At 59.8% G+C, this 18,502-nt stretch overlaps 1 protein-coding gene across 21 annotated transcripts in view; it reads right to left on the bottom strand.

Annotated features, from left to right (window-relative positions):
- The window catches only part of BRD3 (bromodomain containing 3), a 38,996-nt gene extending 21,004 nt beyond the window's left edge, over positions 1-17,992 (bottom strand). The window contains exons 1-4 of one of the 21 annotated variants that reach the window (XM_049896846.1): positions 17,889-17,992; positions 5,197-5,518; positions 4,286-4,423; positions 1,169-1,316 (exon numbers count right to left, since the gene is read on the bottom strand). In XM_049896846.1, the coding sequence (XP_049752803.1) occupies positions 1,169-1,316; positions 4,286-4,423; positions 5,197-5,406 (496 nt within the window). In that variant the 5' untranslated portion in view covers positions 5,407-5,518; positions 17,889-17,992. The other 20 variants (XM_049896847.1, XM_049896848.1, XM_049896854.1 and 17 more) reach the window with 20 other exon arrangements.
- Positions 17,993-18,502: the final 510 nt, after the last annotated feature.

Here is an 18,502-nt window from a genome sequence, read left to right as displayed (position 1 = left end):
CGGGATCCCAGGGGCAGGGGTGCCCAGACCCACCACCTCCCCTGAGAAAGGCTAAAGGAGTTAACCAGGACAGGCCACACAGCGGGCGTCCGAGAAGCCTGCATCTAACAGACTCCACTAGTAACTGACTGGGGGAGCCAGATCAGAGCCACTTGGTCTCCTAGGCACACACATCTACAAGCGGGGATGGCAGGCCACCCAGCCAGCCTTCTCCATCTTAACACAGGCCAGGTAGACCACCAGGACCCTGTGACCACCATCACTAAGCTCCCTCCAGCAGATACGCCCACACCATTAGGGAGCAGGTGACACCAACATCACAGAGACACGGGCACTAAGAAGCCAGAGGCAGATGCCACATGCTAGCCCCACGGCTCCACAGATGAGGTGGCCTCAGAGCCAGCTGGACAAGGAGAGGCTTGGGGAGGCAGGGAGCGGGGAGGCAGGGAGCAGGGAGGCGGAAAGCCACAACCTCTTTCCCCAGTGGGTCAAATGACGAGGAACATGGACACGCCCCACCCCCGCCAGCTGTCACTCAAACAGTGCTAAAACTGGGCACCTGCCCTCTTGTGGTGACACTGTCCTGGCTACAAAGGCTACTACTCAGGGGCCAGGGGCTGTGCCTGAGGGCCCCTTGGCCTATCAGCAAAGGGGCTCGGCCTGGAGTCCAGATGGGCCTGACCCAAAACCCCCTCTGCTTACAGTGAGCCCACCATGAACCCTCCACAGAGACGCCGCTGCTGTCCACCTCCCAGCCCACCTACCCACAGGTGGACAGGTGGGGCAGAATGGTCACCCCCTCATCCCGTCCTCACCTGCATCTGGGCCCTACAGCTGGTTTCCCCACCCCTGCCTCCCCTTACCTGCCTCTGGGTCCCCCCCACCTGCCTCTGGGTACACTCCCACCTGCATCTGGGTCCTCCCACACCTGCATCTGGGCCCCCCCCCCGCCATCTGGGTCCCCCCACCTGCATCTAGATACACATAAAACTGCATGTGGGTCCCCCCCATCTACCTCTAGGTCACCCCCTCACCTGCACCTGGGTCCCCCCACCATGGGCCTCTGGGTACACACCCCTGCCTCTGGGTACACCCCCACCTGCATCTGGGCCCCACAGCAGGATTCCCCACTCCTACCTCCTCTCACCTGCATCTGGGCCCCCCTTACCTGTACTCTGGGTCCCTGCAGCCGGCTTCCGGCCTTTGCCCTTTGGAGCGGGGGGCAATAATTCAACTTCCTCTTGGGGCATCTGGGCCACTTTCTGCAGAAAAATCTTCTCTAAGGCTTGGGCCATGAGCACTATGTCATCTGTGGGCTGGAGACAGAGAAGCAACGTCACACACCAGGGAGGGGCCCGCATGCCCGCAAAAAGCAGTGTCGGGTCGAGGGTTAGAGGTCTCGAGGGCAGGAGGGGGCAGAGGGAACACGTCCTCCGTGAGGACAATCTTAGAGGAATCCAGAAAAGCACAAAGAATAACAAAACTCCTCATCCCCGTCAACAACTAGGCGTTCCTGCCTAACACTACCTGTCACTACTCCACAGGCCAAAACCCACAGCTGGAATCTGAGGGACCGGTTTACCCTCCTAATCTGCCCTTCTCACTAACAGCTGTTCTGCAGACTTCCCCCGAGTTGCGCAACGCCCCACCCTTTCTGAGGCTGCACCTGGGATTCAAGACTGGTTAACCCCATCTCCTGTCGCCAGGCACCTGGGCTGCCTAGTTTTCCATGTCCAAGACCCTGTACTGATTTCTCTAGAATTTCTACAAGTAGAGCTTCTAGGTGTGAGAGGAAGCAAGCTCTAAAGCTTGCTATGTACCAACTTCTTCCGAAAGAGGTGCTACAATTCCACGCCAGCCGTAAGAGGTGGGGTTGCTGTAGGGTTTCCTAGGCCACGACCCCTCTTGGAAGAAGTACAGCCAGAATGCTCCTTAGAAGCAAAGATGATGAGACCACACCTCACATACTCTAGACATATCATCGGGAGGGATCAGCTCCTGGAGAACATCCTGCTTGGTGAAGTAGAGGGTCAGCGGAAGAGAGGAAGACCCTCACAAGATGGACCAACACAGTGGCTGCGACAATGGGCGCAGCACAACAACAATTCTGAGGATGGTGCAGGCCCGGGCAGAGTTTGGTTCTGTTGTACACAGGGTGGCTATGCGTCGGAACCAACTTGACGGCACCTAACAATGATGACAAATCTTCATGGGAGCAGGTTGCCAGGTCTTTTTCCCTCCAAGCAGCTGAGGAGTTCAAACCACCAACCTTTTGGTCAGCGGCCAAGTGCTTGTTTGCTGCAGAACCAGGGCTCCTTCTTTGGGCCTTAGCACTTGTTATTCTATGTGGAATACTCACCCCTCAAATGTTTACAGGAGGTCTGGTTGTGCAGTGATTAAACGCTGCGCTGCTAACCGAAAGGTCAGCTGTTAGAGCCCACCAATCGCTCCACAGGAGGAAGATGTGGCAGTCTGCTGCGGTAAAGACGACAGCCTCGGAAACCCTAGGAGAGGGCTCTCCTCTGTCCTGTACGGTCACTAGGAGACGGAATCGACTTGACGGCACCGGGCTTAGACATCTGCGTATCCTTTGCCATCAAGCTGATTCTGACTCATAGCAAACCCACGTGACAGAGGAGAACTGTCCCAAAGGGCTCCCTCGGCTGTGATCCTTACTGGAGCAGATCGTCAGGTCTTCCTCCCGTGGAGCTGCCGAGGAAGTCTGAACCACCTACCTGGGGGTCAGCAGCCGGGCGCTTAACTACTGCACCACCAGAGCTCCTCAGAAATGCTCCCGCTCGAGATGAGCCAAGCTGGGACTTGTGGGTAAGGACCAAAGCACGAGGGGCCAATATCCGGGAGCTACTGCAAAGTCACCCAGCCCAGCTGGCAGCAGCTGGCCGCATGTGCCAAGGCCAGCCCAGGGCAGCATCCTCTCCCCCATGCCACTTCCCCTGAAGCAGCGGCAGCAAACCCTGCGCCCCAAACCTCAGCCTGAGCAGCTTACATCAAGGGCATTCAGGGCCTGGCACCCCCTTCTCACCTTGTCATATACGTAACATCAAGGGCATTCAGGGCCTGGCCGCCCCCTTCTCACCTTGTCATATACGTAACATCAAGGGCATTCAGGGCCTGGCCGCCCCCTTCTCACCTTGTCATATACGTAACATCAAGGGCATTCAGGGCCTGGCTGCCCCCTTCTCACCTTGTCATATACGTAACATCAAGGGCATTCAGGGCCTGGCCGCCCCCTTCTCACCTTGTCATATACGTAACATCAAGGGCATTCAGGGCCTGGCCGCCCCCTTCTCACCTTGTCATATACGTAACATCAAGGGCATTCAGGGCCTGGCCGCCCCCTTCTCACCTTGTCATATACGTAACATCAAGGGCATTCAGGGCCTGGCCGCCCCCTTCTCACCTTGTCATATACGTAACATCAAGGGCATTCAGGGCCTGGCCGCCCCCTTCTCACCTTGTCATATACGTAACATCAAGGGCGTCCAGGGCCTGGCCGCCCCCTTCTCACCTTGTCATATACGTAACATCAAGGGCATTCAGGGCCTGGCCGCCCCCTTCTCACCTTGTCATATACGTAACATCAAGGGCATTCAGGGCCTGGCCGCCCCCTTCTCACCTTGTCATATACGTAACATCAAGGGCATTCAGGGCCTGGCCGCCCCCTTCTCACCTTGTCATATACGTAACATCAAGGGCATTCAGGGCCTGGCCGCCCCTTTCTCACCTTGTCATATACGTAACATCAAGGGCATTCAGGGCCTGGCCGCCCCCTTCTCACCTTGTTATATACGTAACATCAAGGGCGTCCAGGGCCTGGCCGCCCCTTTCTCACCTTGTTATATACGTAACATCAAGGGCGTTCAGGGCCTGGCCGCCCCCTTCTCACCTTGTCATATACGTAACATCAAGGGCATTCAGGGCCTGGCCGCCCCCTTCTCACCTTGTCATATACGTAACATCAAGGGCATTCAGGGCCTGGCCGCCCCCTTCTCACCTTGTCATATACGTAACATCAAGGGCGTCCAGGGCCTGGCCGCCCCTTTCTCACCTTGTTATATACGTAACATCAAGGGCGTCCAGGGCCTGGCCGCCCCCTTCTCACCTTGTTATATACGTAACATCAAGGGCGTTCAGGGCCTGGCCGCCCCCTTCTCACCTTGTTATATACGTAACATCAAGGGCGTTCAGGGCCTGGCCGCCCCCTTCTCACCTTGTTATATATGTAACATCAAGGACGTTCAGGGCCTGGCTGCCCCCCTCTCACCTTGTTATATATGTAACAATTTGTAAACATGGTATTGAAGTCCTGCATGCATTCACTGGCGCTCCAGTAATAACTGTTCTCTAGTCTCTTCTTAATAGTCCCCATATCCATCGGGTTTTTAATTATTTTATGATAGTCCTAGGAAAAAGATTTTTAGAGGCGTTACTAAGGTATTCCACACAATTATCTTCACCGTTCCCAAGCACGGCAATCACACACAGAGCAGGCTTTGTGAGCAGGCCGGGGGTCAGGGCTGGTCACCTACGGGCAGGTGGCGTGCGGTCTGGGGTGATGCCCTGGTAGCACCACACACTTGACCAGCCCCTCATCAGACATGGAGTTGGCAGGAGGGTGAGTTGTCGGGGACACACAGACTGGTGGCTAGGCAGACCCCCGAGCTGGTCTACACTCTGGAGGTGGGGCCAAGCCCCCTCCAGGGATTCCAAAATGCGTTTGAGGCTCTGCAGTCCATGGGGTGCGGGCTGGGCCCACGACTCCCCTCACAGTACCCCAGGGTTTTTCTATTTGGGCACAAACAGAGAAAACAAGCACACAGCCAGGTGCAAGCCCCTGGACAGACGTGACAGCTCTCAGTGTCTGACTGCAAGGCACAGCCCACGTGTACACAGGCCACTGAGCAGACAGACGCTGGGGGCAGAGGCCCAACCCCTGGACATGCACAGCCCTCCTTGGCAGCCTGCACCTGGAGCAACTGCCCCATCCTCCCCAACCTAGGTGGCCCCTTTGCCCTTTTGGCATGTGGGTGATGGGCTGGTGCCTGTCTGACTCTGCCTTCCTGAGGCTGCATCTGGCTCACCAGCGCCCGCCCCAGCTGGGTACCGCCTGGCCAAGGCTGGGGGGCAGTGTTTCTGGGCCCAGGCCACGTGAGAGACGGCAGGGTGCGTACTCACAGGCAGATTCAGCTTGATGGCATCTACAGGCTGGTAGAAGGGCCAGGCGAACTGGTGCTTCCACAGCGTCTTCACCACCACGTTCTGCATGTACTGCAGCTGGTTGGTCTTGCGGCCAGGCTTGCCGGGGTTGGAGACCTCCGGTGGGGGCGGGTTCACGGGACCCGGGGCCACCGGGATACCCGCAGAGGCGACCGTCGTCGTGGACATCCTGAGCCACGTGCTCACTTCCTGTCACAGCCGCAACCTGCAGGCGCCCGCTCTCCCTCTACGCCCCCCGAGGCAGCTCGGCAGCCCATCTCCGGGCCCCACCGGGCAATGACTGTGGACAAAAAGCCAGTCAGCACCACCAGACCCCCATCCACCCTGCCCGCTCCGGACCTGCCCCTCAAGAGCCAGTGCGGGCCAGCTCACTCATGCCACCTGTCTGCCTGCCTGTCCAGGTACGTCTGTCAGAAAGACCAGTCCAGTCAGCCCTCACCTGTGGCAGACGGCGTGCACACTACTGCCTGCTCAAACCAGGCACTGGGAGATACCAGGAGACAGCCTGGGCCCCTCGGCTTGTCCCCCCAGCCACCGCCTGCTGGTTGGCAGCTGATTGTCCCAGTACCGGCTACTCTGTCCTCAACCCTGGCAACTTCCCACAGGGACGATTCACGCGCAGAACCAAGATGTGCAGGCCGAACCGGCAGTAAACCAGCTGTTCCCAGAACCACGCGCACGGGAGCTGGGTTGCTCGAGCGAGCCCACTGAGGTTCCACGTCACCACGAGAACCCCAGGGGGTTTGTGATGGCAGCAGGCTGGCTGTGACACATAGCCTCAGCCAATCAGACCTAAGCCAGGCCCGCCAGCAAGGCGAGAAAAAGATAGTGCTGGCGTGCCAGGTGGTGCCTGCATGCCTGCGACACGTCCCTGGGGAGGAGGGAGCCCCGCAGGCCAGGACGATTGTCACAGCTGCTGAGACACACATGCAGAGCCCCAGGAACGTAATGTCTGGAGACACCAGGCCGGGCCCGCATGGGTCCCACCATCGGCAGGGAGACACACGGCAGTGATATGTACGCCACGCGGTCCATTTGCCCTGCGGAGGCACGAACTTCCAGCTGCCAGTGGGCACTTGCACTTCATTCGTGTGCCTTGCTGCCATCTAAGCTTGATCACGTACTTCACGGGTGCTTTCTACCCATCAAAAAGGCTAGGAGGCTCCCCACCACCACATGGGGGCCTGAGAAGGCCTTCGGGGGGACTGTGGTGTGGTGAACCAGCTTGTTCCAGCTACTCCCACTGACTTGCATGAGCAGATGGTTAAATCTTCCAGATTCCTGCGAGCTGGTTAACAGAATGTTGGTGGCTTGAGATCTGCCACAGTGGGTGTGTTGACACCACAGAAACCAGCAAATCTACACATCGGGGCTTTCCCGAGAGCTGGCTGCGACACCGTCACTGCCTCCACGGGCCACGCCAGGGGGCTCCCAGCAGGACCCCTGCCCTGGCCCGTACAAAGGGTCCCAGAGATTATGGTGGACCCATGTCACCCACTATGCAAAACTGCTGTGAGTGCTCTCCATCCAGGGATGCTCCCGAACACCTGACTGTGTGCCCCACCTGTGCCCCCCGCAGAGCCAGGCAGCAGTGTCGGCACCTCTGGGACCACAAGGGGTTTCACTTTTAGCTTCCATTTCTGAACAGCTGGGATGTTTCAAATAACAAACGCGAGTTGTTTTTGTAAAAAGGAAAAGTAAAAAGAAATTTCTGTTTTGAAGAACTATTAATTAAAATGCAAATAGACAAGCCTCGGCCAGCAGAGCCCGGGGTTTCCAACCAAGCTCTTGGCCAGCAGCTGAGCACCTCGGAGGTCTGGTATCTCCTCCTGCTTCATGTAACTCTCCCAGCCTTCCTCTGGGGGCCAGACACGGAGCTGGGGTCTGAGAGGAGGCATCAAGTCCCCCACCAGAGGAAGGAGCTTGTGCTGGGCACAGGGTGTGAGCCGCCCCATTAAGACCCCTGCAAGCCCACCTTGTGGGCTGCTGGTGCTGGGGTCCAGCTGGCCACACTCGCACTGCACAGCCTGCCTGCGATAGCTGGCAGGAGCACCCCACCTCTCAGGATGAAGGACAGAAGCTGAGGCCAACACAGCTCGCAGGCTTCCTGGGTGTGGGGGGCGGGGGCAGGGCCACCCTCAGAGAATGAGAAGGCAAGTGCCGCTTCCAAGAACTAAACCACCCGCTGACCCGCTGACCTGCTCCCAGGGCTCCGCTGTGAGCTGAGGGGCACAAGGTTTTAAGTGACGTCAAAGGCAGCGTGCCGTGTGGTGTCCCGCACCAGCTCCTGGCTGCCTGCGGTCTCCGGTGCACTCAGGGCCAGTCCTCCCAACAATGATGTGACAAGGAGCGCTGTGACATGTCCAGGGGTGGCGGATAGACACTGCCAGCTGGCACCCACCTGCATGCCGTGCAAGGACAGAACAAGCCCTCGCCCCCACCACCCTGCGGCCCAGACCTCACCCCACCCCCCCGGGTGAGGCCAAGTGTGAACACACGAGAGAAAAATCCCCAAGGAATACAGGGACCGTTGTCCACCTTTGCTCAAAGTGAGACACCACCTGACTTACACAACAAACCCACATGATCATCCCATTGTACAGATGGCAAAGCCGAGGCTCCTTTGCGCCTAACTACTTCCCAAGCACACTGTGTCTCTGGGGGTTCAGGGACGCAGCCGTTCGGCGGGGAGTGGTGGCAATGACGCTGGGGCTCCGGGGAGAGGATTCAGCAGTTAAACACCCAGCCAGGAAGGGGCCCAGCCACGAGCCTCAGGGCTGGCAGCGTCCTCTGGAACTCAAGGTGTGACCCCAGTAGACCAGGTGCTGAGAGGACAGGTCCCAAGGCCAGGCAGGAAAGCAGCGAGGAGGTGTGTTATGGGGCCCAGCATGCCAGGGTATGAATCCCCCCACCCACCGGCGGCAGCTGACCTCATTGAGCCCGGGGTTCTCGTCAGAGATTAAAGTTACCTTCATTTAACCAAACGCCAGTCCCTGTCAAGCCCACTCCCACTCGGGGCAACCCCGTGTGTGTCAGAACAGAACCGGACTCTACAGAACCTTTAATGGCTAGTTTGGGGAAGCAGACAACCAGCAGTCTTCCCGTCAGCACGCAGCCGCACTCCCAGGGGCTCTGAAATGCCCCGGACCACCACCTTCAAACAGGTCAGCTCTCCCCCACACACTGCGCCCTAACCCTGGCTCAGGGTCCCACACCCCCTACCCCCCACCCATGAGATCCAGGGGACTGCAGCCATGCTCATCGCTCCCTGCCTGGGCCCGGAGAGCAGACCTCAGTAGGGGAGGGTGGGAGAAGGGACACAGTGAGCAGAGACATCACCAGAAGGGTGACACCCCTTAGGGCAGAGGAATGGGATGCCAGAGAGATCTCAAGGCCTGAAAGCCAGGCATGGATGTGTGACTTCTGTGAGCTGCAAAGCCCCTCCGCCCGCCCCGTCCACCTTCGGCACCAGAAGGGGCCTGGTCTTCAGACTGAGGAGTAAAGTGGCTGGGGTGGGGAGGCAGGGGCTGTGGGCTGGTCCTGAACTCACTGGCTATCAGTGTCTGCAGGCGCCTCAAAGCTGGAAGGGCTAGAACTGTTCTAGAAGGCGAGCCTGGAGGTGTGTGAAGGCATAGGGCACAGGAACACCACCACCACCACTGAAGCTCCGCAGAATGGGATCCCTTGGCAATCTGCTCCCCGAGCTGTCAGCACGGCGCTCCCCACGCACCCTGCTTCACTCCAGAAAGCTGCTCACAGCGCACACAACACTCCCATCCATCAGGGGGGCGTGCCCACGGAAGCCTGCCATGTCCAGCCCCAAGCCTGCTCTCCCAGATGGAGTGGCAACCCTCCAGGGAATAGGCCCAGGAAGCTGGGCATGCCAGGCAGAACAGAGAGGGAAACCGAGGCAGCATGTACCAGTCCTGACGAGGACCTCGCATCTCACACAGAGGACCCACACCGCCTGGGGCAGGAAGCACACAAGTCCTCCAACACCAGGTGGGACCCAGAACCCAGCGGGCTCGAGGGGGATCTTGAAGAAGGATCCAGAACACTGGGCAGGGACAGCCGGGCTAAGCTCACCCCTACATGGAGATCCTGAATCCACCCAGCCTCTGCGAGGGGCTGTGGTGGAGTCTGGGGGCTGGAGGGTCTGGTCCCTCCCTGCAGATGGTGGACAGAGATGGCAGGGCCTGAAGGTAGAGCTGGAGCTCCAGGCTGCCAGGGCCAGGCGCGGGTTCAAGTCCACCTGTGCCCATCTCACCTGTGGCCTTGGGAAGGCCTCACTCTCCGGCCTTTATTTTCCTGGCTGTTCTCTGGGGGCTGGCCTGAAAGCTGTGGGGCACATGCCCCCGGACCCAGCCTCTGGGACCCCCTTCCTTCCACTGCAGGAACTTAGGCACTGAACAGAAGGCCCAGCTCAGTGAAACGCATCAGAAGATACCAAGTCCGGGGCGATTTCGAGGCCTTGGACAAAAGGGGGGCAGTGGGGGCCTCTGTCCAGATGCCACATCAGGAAAACACCCAGGGATGGCGGCAGAGACCCCCAGGCTATCGCAGGAGCGCCTTTCTTCTCTCCTAAAATGAGCTGGGCACTCAGGGCAGCAGGCACCCGGGCAGTGGTGGGATCACCAGCATGTGCTAGCACCAGCCTTGGCCTTCAGGGTGCTCCACAAAGGGGTGGAGGAGGAGGCTGGGAAGATGGGCAGAGGTCAGACCACAGGGGCATTTCCAGAGCAGGGGCCTCATTCAGGGTCCAGGAGGGAGGAGCCACAGCCCTAGCAGAAGGGGGTCAGGAGGCAGTTTAGAAAGCCCTCTGGCTGGTGAGGCGAGGACAGGAGGCTGTCCCAACTCTCCAAGACTCGACAAGGCCTGGACCTGAGAGGAGAGGAGGGCCTCGGGCCCTGGCATTTATGGGAGTGGGGTCAGAGCAGCCTTCACCTGATCACATGCAGCAATCAGCATGAGAAGACCAATCAGACTGTGGACCCCAGTGCTGATTGTGGGGGCAGCTACACTGGCCTATGCCACCCCTCTTCCCTGCTCCAATCCTCCATCCCACCAACAATAAAAATGGCCTTCAGAATTCCTCAGAATGACCATTCTCCAGTGAAAACCCTCTTGGGACCATGCCTCCCCAGCCTGCTGCAGCCAAGCTGGTGTGAACTAGGGAGGAGGGCAGTGTGGCCACCCCCCGGTTCTGGGGTCATAGGCGGGACTGCCCCTGAGGGAAGCTGGATGTTGTCCAGGCTCACAGTTCAGGTCAGTGGTGGCCTCTAAGATCAGTGGGGGGTGGGCCTGGCCATCCGTGTCTGCTGCCACCGCCCGTGGGACCCCCCCCAGCCTCGTCTCCCTGCCACTCTGTCCTGGCCTGGCAACAGGCTGAAGGATCATGTTAGCTCTATTCTCTAGGTGGGAACGGGGAGGCTGAGGGTCAAGGGGCACAAGCACAAGGTTACCAGTGAGGAGGAGCCAGAGCCAGGCTTAAGCCCAGGCCTCCGCCCACCCCAGACTGCACGTGCATCACCTCAGGGTGCCCTCACCTCAGGGGACTCTCGTGGGGATCCTGCGGGAGTGCATTATTGCTGCATGGCACTGAACGGTGGGTTGGAGTAGGTGGGAGGACATGGGCCCACTGCTCCCGTCTCGGCGGGCCAAGGGTACTGCCAGAGCTCACACCCAATGACCAGACCCCTCCAGCCTCGGGACGCTGGATCTGCAATACCAGGCTGGCTCCAGTGACAAACGGAGTCGACTGCTTCCTGAAGAAACATGTACTGCCTTCCACGGGGCAAGGCGGGCAGGGGGCAGGGAACAGGGTCTCAGAGGCTTGAGGCAGGCAGAGGGGCAGGTGCAGGGCCCAGTGAAGACACTCAGGTGTGCGGACCCAGCTCAAGCGGGAGCTGTGTGGAGCGCAGGCACGGCGGGAGGTCCAAGCATGGTGGGGGCACAGGCACAGTGGGGGCGCAGGCACAGCAGGGGCTGCACATGGCTGGGGTGAGGGCACAGTGGGGGCATGGCTGGGCTCTGCCAGCCTCACATGAAGGGGTTGCGCTCACCCCAGTCCAGGTCACACTCCTTTCCAGCAGCTGCCCAAGCCCCTGCTGGGCTGCATCCCCCCTCCCGTGTCCTCCTGGCTCTGCAACCACAGAACCTTCTGGACTCTTGGGCCTACTGCCCCATGAGCTTCTGACCCCACCTCTCCCTACAGCCCCCAGCCTCGAGAACGCTGGCCTCCGTGAGGCGTTCCCTTATTGTCAGGACATCAGCCTCTGGGTCAGACACCAAGACAGACACCCTGTTACTGTCCACACCGCCAGCCCTTCCGAGTCAGCCACGGCTAACAAAAAGAACACGAGACATACTCTAAACCAGTGACTCTCCCAAGGGGTGTACAGCTCCCTGTGGATGTTTGGAGGGGACATGCAGACATGCATGAGCACACGCACATACAAACATGCACGCACAGACATGTACCCACACACACACACACGTACACACATGCACCCACAGACCTGCACACACACATGCATACACGTGCACGCACACATGACGTGCACGCGCACACATACACACAGACACACAAAGCAAATTCTGAACCTAGCCCCAGCAGAGCCTGAACACAGCGTCACCTCTCTGAAGCTCTCCAGGGACATGAGACCCAGGCTCCCGGCTACACTGAGTAACTCCCCTCTACCACACAGGGAGCGGTGGGGGACAAGAGACCCAGACTCAGGAAGGGGGACCTCTTCACAGGCACCCAGTGCGTGAAGGAGGATGGCCTGGAGAGGCTTGGGGTGGGAACACCTCCTCTAAATCAGTAGGTCCTGCACAGGGTCTCAGAACGTCAGAATGCTGGAGATTGGAAACCCATGCACACACACACGGGAGGGCTCCAGGCTCCCCCATTTACTGAAGGGAGGGAACAGGCTGGGGCTGAGTGCCCCTCCAACCCAGCACCCCCAGGATAGTCCCAGCCCACAGGCCTGAAGCTCAGGCACAGGAAGCAGCCCTGTGCACACGAAGGCTTGGCGCCCCTGACCTCCACCGAGTGCGGAGCTTTCTAGAACAAAGCTGCGTCAGGGTCCACCCAGCACACACTAGCACCCCGTGCTCTGCCTGTTCAACCACAGGAATCAGACGAGCACAACAGAACCTTGCTCCTTAAATGCACCAACAAGCGCTGGACTTGTCTCGCGTGGGCGTGGCTCTTCACAAACCCACCGCTCTGCAGACTTGGAAACATCCTGGTGCAGACCCGTGAACTGAAGCCCCCCCAAAGGGAGGCCGCTACTGCCGCAACGCCCTGCACCCACTCACCCACTGCCAGGCAGGGACGTCTCCCGGCGTGCCTCGCCTTTCCCCTCAAAACCCACCCCTTCAGAGTGCAAAGGATGGGGCAGTGGGGACTTCCTCCCCGCCCCCCGCCCCGGTCAGCTCTCCATTCTCAAGAGCAGAGACCCAAGTTGCAGGCCTTACTCACCTTCGCCCACCTGCCCTTATAGCCAGCCTGTCCCTGATCCCAGGTGACCACCGCATGGTCACCTCTGTGGTTACGTTGACCCCAGGACCGCAGGGTCCCGAGCCCGCCAAACCAAACAACCCAAACCCACTGCTGTCGAGTCGATTCCGACTCATAGCGACCCTATAGGACAGAGTTGAACTGACCCACAGAGTTTCCAAGGAGCACCTGGCAGATTCAAACTGCCAATACTTTGGTTAGCAGCCATAGCACTTAACCACTACATCACCAAGGTTTCCCCAAGCCCGCCAGAAGGCTCCAAATAGAGCCTTGGCTGCACAGCCAAGATAAGAGCTATATGACCTGCTCTGAGCAGTGGCCTGCATGCCCCGGGCACCAAGCTGGCACAGCCCACACCAGTAAACACTGTCAGGGCGCCATCTGATGGGAGTTCCGGCACAAAGACAGCAGTCAGGCCAGAGGCTTGCTTTTCTACCTGCCTCCCCCCCCAATACTGCCTCCTCAGAGGGGCGCCCCTCAACCACCTGACAGTCCCCATCTAGAAATGACCCTTCTTCCTCCTGTTAAAGAAACCCTGGTGATGTAGTGGCTAGGCACTCAGCTGCTAATCGAAAGGTCGGCAGTTCCAACCCACCAGCCGCTCTGCTCGAGAAAGATGTGGCAGTCAGCTTCTATAAAGATTACCGCCTTGGAAACCCTGTGAGGCAGTTCTATTCTGTCCTACGGGGTCACTGTGAGTCGGAATAGACTTGATGGCAGTGGGTTTTTTGGTTTTGGTCCTTTTGTTAAAGGGTTACAAGTGGGTACCACCACAGCCCCATGTCACACGGGATTGCCAATGGCAACTAAAAACCACAATGATGCCTGGCACTGCTTATGTGCCCCCAAACATGGGCAGTGACAACCGCGAACACCACAGCTACCGTGGGCAGGTGCCACCATGAGAAGTGCCTCCTTTGATCCTCAAGGGAGGCTGAGGAAGGGCCGGTCCCCAGGTCCCAAAGCCCCATAAGGGCAGGTCAGAGCCCGGACCCACATCAGTTCCCCAGCTTGACATGACAGTTTGGCACATGTGACACAGGCACTGCCGTCCCCCACTCCAGGCCCCACGGGTGCTCCCCTCTTCAGACCCCACTTCTGGGGATGCTGGGATGTCATATGTGAACACTGGCTACCAGACACGACTCGCCAACACGCGGCAGGGTCAGAGTAGGAGGTGCCCCTGCGGGAAGAGGGCTCTCCCCACAACCTTGCTAACTTCCCAGCAACCTTACCAGTGTTTCAGGGAGCTTTCTCCAAAATGCATCTTTCTCCTGGGCCCATTCCAGGTTATAAAGGTCCCGAAAGGAGGGGGGGCTGAGACGTGGGTGTCTCACAGAGAAACACACACAGTCAAGCACAAAAATAACAGAGTGGACGGCTTCTGGGTGCATGCGCGCGCGCACACACACACCATACAACATACACACGACACACAAACCATACAACAGACATACACACAGACACCACACACACAGACACCACACACACAGCTACATACACACCACATGTACCACACAGACACACCAGATACGCACACCACACACCATACAAACACATACGCCACAAACACACACACCACATATACTACACACACGCCACACACACACACTCTTACACACCAAACACGTATACCATACATAGACATACACACCAAAAACACACCACACACACACCGCATACAGACTCACATGCCACACACTCACACACACCACATACACCACACACTGACACACATCACACATATAGACACACACCCCAGAGACACACTACCACACACACACCCCACGAATACAGACACATATACCACACAGACTCACACACTAGACACACATACCACATATACACATACACAAACACATATCACATACACAGACATGCATGCATACCATACACAACACACACAGACACAAATATACCCCACACACACCACATAAACACAAATATACCACACACATACATAAATATACCACACACACCACAAAGATGACTCACAACACACAGACACACATACCACATACATCGTACATACCACACAGAGCACAGAGACACAACTCGCATGCACACACACACCCCCCTCCACCATAAATGTGCACCAAGGTAGCCAGAGGATCGTAAACCATTAGATTGGGAGTGACCCCAAAATGTGCTCTCTGCCTTAAAAAAAAAAAAAAAAAGCCCACAGATACCCCAGATGGCCAGAAGAGGGGTTACCCAGGGCAGGACATAGGCACCCATGGGTTCCATGAAGATAAGGGCGCTGGGAACATCGAGTGCTCTGTCACCGCACAGGCACCGAGCAGCAGCTGATACAGGTCCGGGACAGGGGGAGGGGGCCAGCGGGGCACTGGGGTGCAGGGTTGTTCTTGGCAAAACCCGGCCCAAACACACCAGGTGCACCAATGTGGCTCTGATGCCCGTTGGTCTCTTCTGCTGAAACCAAGGACGCTGCCTCCCAACAGACCCGACTTCCCAGCCCACAGCCACTCTTCGGCACCACTCCCAAAGTACACACTGAAGTAAAGTAAAGGGCCGCTGGTGCAGCGAAAGGCCTTCTGAGACAGGTATAAAGGACCCGTGAAGGAAGAGTCCCGCCCGTTGCAGCCAGATGATCACCCAGGGAGACTAGAAAGCAGGCTCAGGCTCCTAACCCATCAACACTACCGAGTAGCCAGTCGTTTTCATTACTTCGAAAATCCAGAGACCTGTGGAGTGGCCTTGGGCAGGTTCCAGACTGCAGCCATCTCCCGAAGGCGGCCTTGTAGTCTGGGTGGGCCCTGCTCCTGACACAGCCCCAGATCCCTTGTGGACCCCTGGGCAGAACCCGCACCCCACCAGTGGCTGGGCAGAAAGCCTGACAAAGCCACAGCTGACAGTCACGGAGCTGGGCGTCCCGCTGGTCTTGTACCGATGACTGGGCCTGGGCCGCCTTGGGGCCCCCCGCCAAGGAGAGCACTACCCCGGGCACCAGGAAGTGGACACAGCGGCACAAGCTGCCAGCTGCCCGGGCTTGGGGCCGGCGACTCCCCAGCAGGGCAGGAGGGGGCGCAGAGTCGCATTTCACTTTTACACCCTCACCCAGGCTTTCACTTTCTGGTGCTCACAGACCGTGAGCCAAGGCGGGAGCCCGCTTACCATACCCGTCCTGTCTGCAAAGCTCACTTCCCAAGTACGAGTGAGCTCTTGTCAAAGGATCTGCTCTGCAAAACCAAACAAACTCCAACCCCTGCTGACTGCCTGGCAAGGCCCAAGAAAGCTCCTGAACTCCGTTCTCCCTGCTGGCAGGCCAGTGGCTCAGGACACCGCCACAGCCAGGGGCTGTCCGAGCGGTCTTGCCAGAAGCATTGAGCTAAGGCTTCAGGCCTCTGAGGTTACGTGAAAGGTCAGAAAGAAATGCCTGAGTGTCCGTAATGCCATGTGCCCTATCTTTCCTGATCTGTAACCATGGGCACACATCAAGGCCTCAAACTGGAGAAGGGCAAACACCAGCTTTATTTGCAAATGAGAGGCCACCTCCAGGGCTGCCGAGTAAGGACGCAGGAGAAAAGAGGTTCCTAACTCCTGGAGACCAGGTCCCTGCAGAGCTTCCAGGCCTGGACTTGGCCCCTCTGAAAGCCGGTAAAAACTACGGACCCTCTCCCCAGAAAAAACGCCACCGAACTCTGCCCGCCTGCCAGCATCTGCCCGCAGCCACTCCGTGGGCCCAGGGAGAGGACCCCACGTTAATGGACAGTTATGGAAGAAAGTCTACAAAACAACACATCAAAAGAAAACCATTTCTTCTTCCATGTCACTAGAGAATGAAGGGTATGGAAGAAGGGTAAGGGATGATTCCCGTACTTAGCTTCCTCTTGTCCAAAGCTCCCGCTGGGTGTCTCCCTCCTTCCCTCCCACCCGCCCCCCCCCCCCCCCTCAAAAACAACTCTGCAGTCGTAACCAAGTTTAGCGTAAGGGGGAGGAACCCAGCCAGGCACTTCAGAGTAGAAAACGTTTAGCCAAAACGAAGGCTAGCACCACGCTCGCGCTTTGGCCTCAATGGAGGGCAGTCAGGATGGGCCCTGGCCCCTCCTGGGGGATCTTGGAGGACGCGTGCTGTGCTGCCTTCTTCACGTTTCCCAAAATGCCCCCAGCCCTCGGGAAAGAAGTCCGCCCAAGGCCTCCATCCTCGCCCTGCCCCCCGTGTGCGCAACTGGTGGGGAGAGAGGGAGAGAGAAAACTTCCCCCAGGCGCCCAGCTTTATTCGCAGCGGGGCCCAATGAGACCAAGAATATGTACGAGAAGGTTTGGGGTGCACATTTCTCCCGAGGGGCTTCTCCCATATTGTCATGCAGATGGTAACCGTATGTGAGAAAAAGGGGGCCGCCTCCCACACCTACTAAAACCTCGCTGGGGCTAGGCGCTTCGCAGGGTGATTTCAAAACGACACCTGGGTCTCCTCCGGGCTGGCCGCAATAATGCGGTCCCTCCAAAGGCTCAAGTCATCCCCCGGCCCAACACTCTGGGAGAAAGCCCCACCCCAGCCCACGCCGCCAGCTCTGGGGATCGGCCGTGCAGAGTCGGGCCCGGGCTTGGCCGGCGACTGTCCCCAGACACCGAACCCCAGCGGCGGCCGAGACCGAGGGAAAGAGGGCCGAAGAGCGGGCGGGGACCGCGGGGCGAGTGGCGCCCGAGCGCACGGCCGCGGGGCCCAGGGCGCCGCCGCGCACCTTCCCCCTCCTCGTCCTCCCTATTTCCCCCTCGAAAGATGGCGGGCAGAGGAAAGCAGAAAAAAATCCCTTCCGTGAGGGAAGGCGCGCGGGAGGCTGGGCTGGCGCGGGGCGCGCGGGCCGTGCCAACTCCGGGCTGCGCGCCCCGGCCACGGCGACGCCCCCGAGCCCGGGACGGAGGCGGCGGGTTGCGCGGGCGGAGAATGCAGGGAGAGAGCCCGCCGCGACCCCGGGCGGCCGCCGCGCTTTGTTACATGGTGGCCGCGCACAAAGGCGGCGGCGGCGACGGCCCCGGGCGCCCGGCTCCCCGGACGCGCCGTCGGCCTGGTGCGGGGTGCTGGCCGCGCTCCCGCCCCGCCCGGCCCGCCGCCCGCGCCGCCCGCCGCCCGCGCGCGCAAGGAAGCAAGAGAAAGGCGTACTTGGCCTCGGCGCTCCGGCGGCCGTCCCTCCCGGCCCGCGCGGCCGGCTCCTCTTTGGCTCGCCGGCCCCGGCAGCATAATAGACGCGCCGAGCCGAGCAGGGCTCATGCGCTGCGCCGCGGCGCCTGGCGGGAGTCGTAGTCCGCGACCGGGCCCTCGCCGGGGCCGCCCAGGGGAGGCCGCGGCGCGCGGACTACATGTCCCGGCCCCGCCGGCGCCACCGCCGCGCCCGCCGCCCCGCGCGCCCCCGCCCCCCCCCCGCCGCCGACCCGGCCGCGAGCGGGCCCGGCCGGGGGGCGCGCGGGGCGGGGCTGCAGCGGCGACGCCGTGGGGAAGGCGCGCGCGCTTTCTCCCCCGCGCAGGGACGGGGCGCCGGCGGGTGGGCGAGCGTCCTGGTTCTACAGGGAGGCGCGGAAAAGGCGGGAACGCAGCGCGGCCCCTGGCACCCACTGCGGTCCCGCACCGGCCCGCGTGGCCGCCCCCGAAGCCCCGGCGCGCGCTGTCGGGCGGCGCGCACCTGCCGGGCGCCCAGTGTTTGTAAACAAACCGCGCGGCTAATTAGCCCGGCGGGGGCGCGCGGGGGCGGAGTGCGCGGGGGCGCGCGGGCGGGGGCG

Source organism: Elephas maximus, chromosome 9, assembly GCF_024166365.1.
Source record: "Elephas maximus indicus isolate mEleMax1 chromosome 9, mEleMax1 primary haplotype, whole genome shotgun sequence".
Lineage (NCBI taxonomy): Eukaryota > Metazoa > Chordata > Mammalia > Proboscidea > Elephantidae > Elephas > Elephas maximus.
Note: the sequence above shows the minus strand (reverse complement) of the source record. Positions and strands in the feature narration are given on the sequence as shown.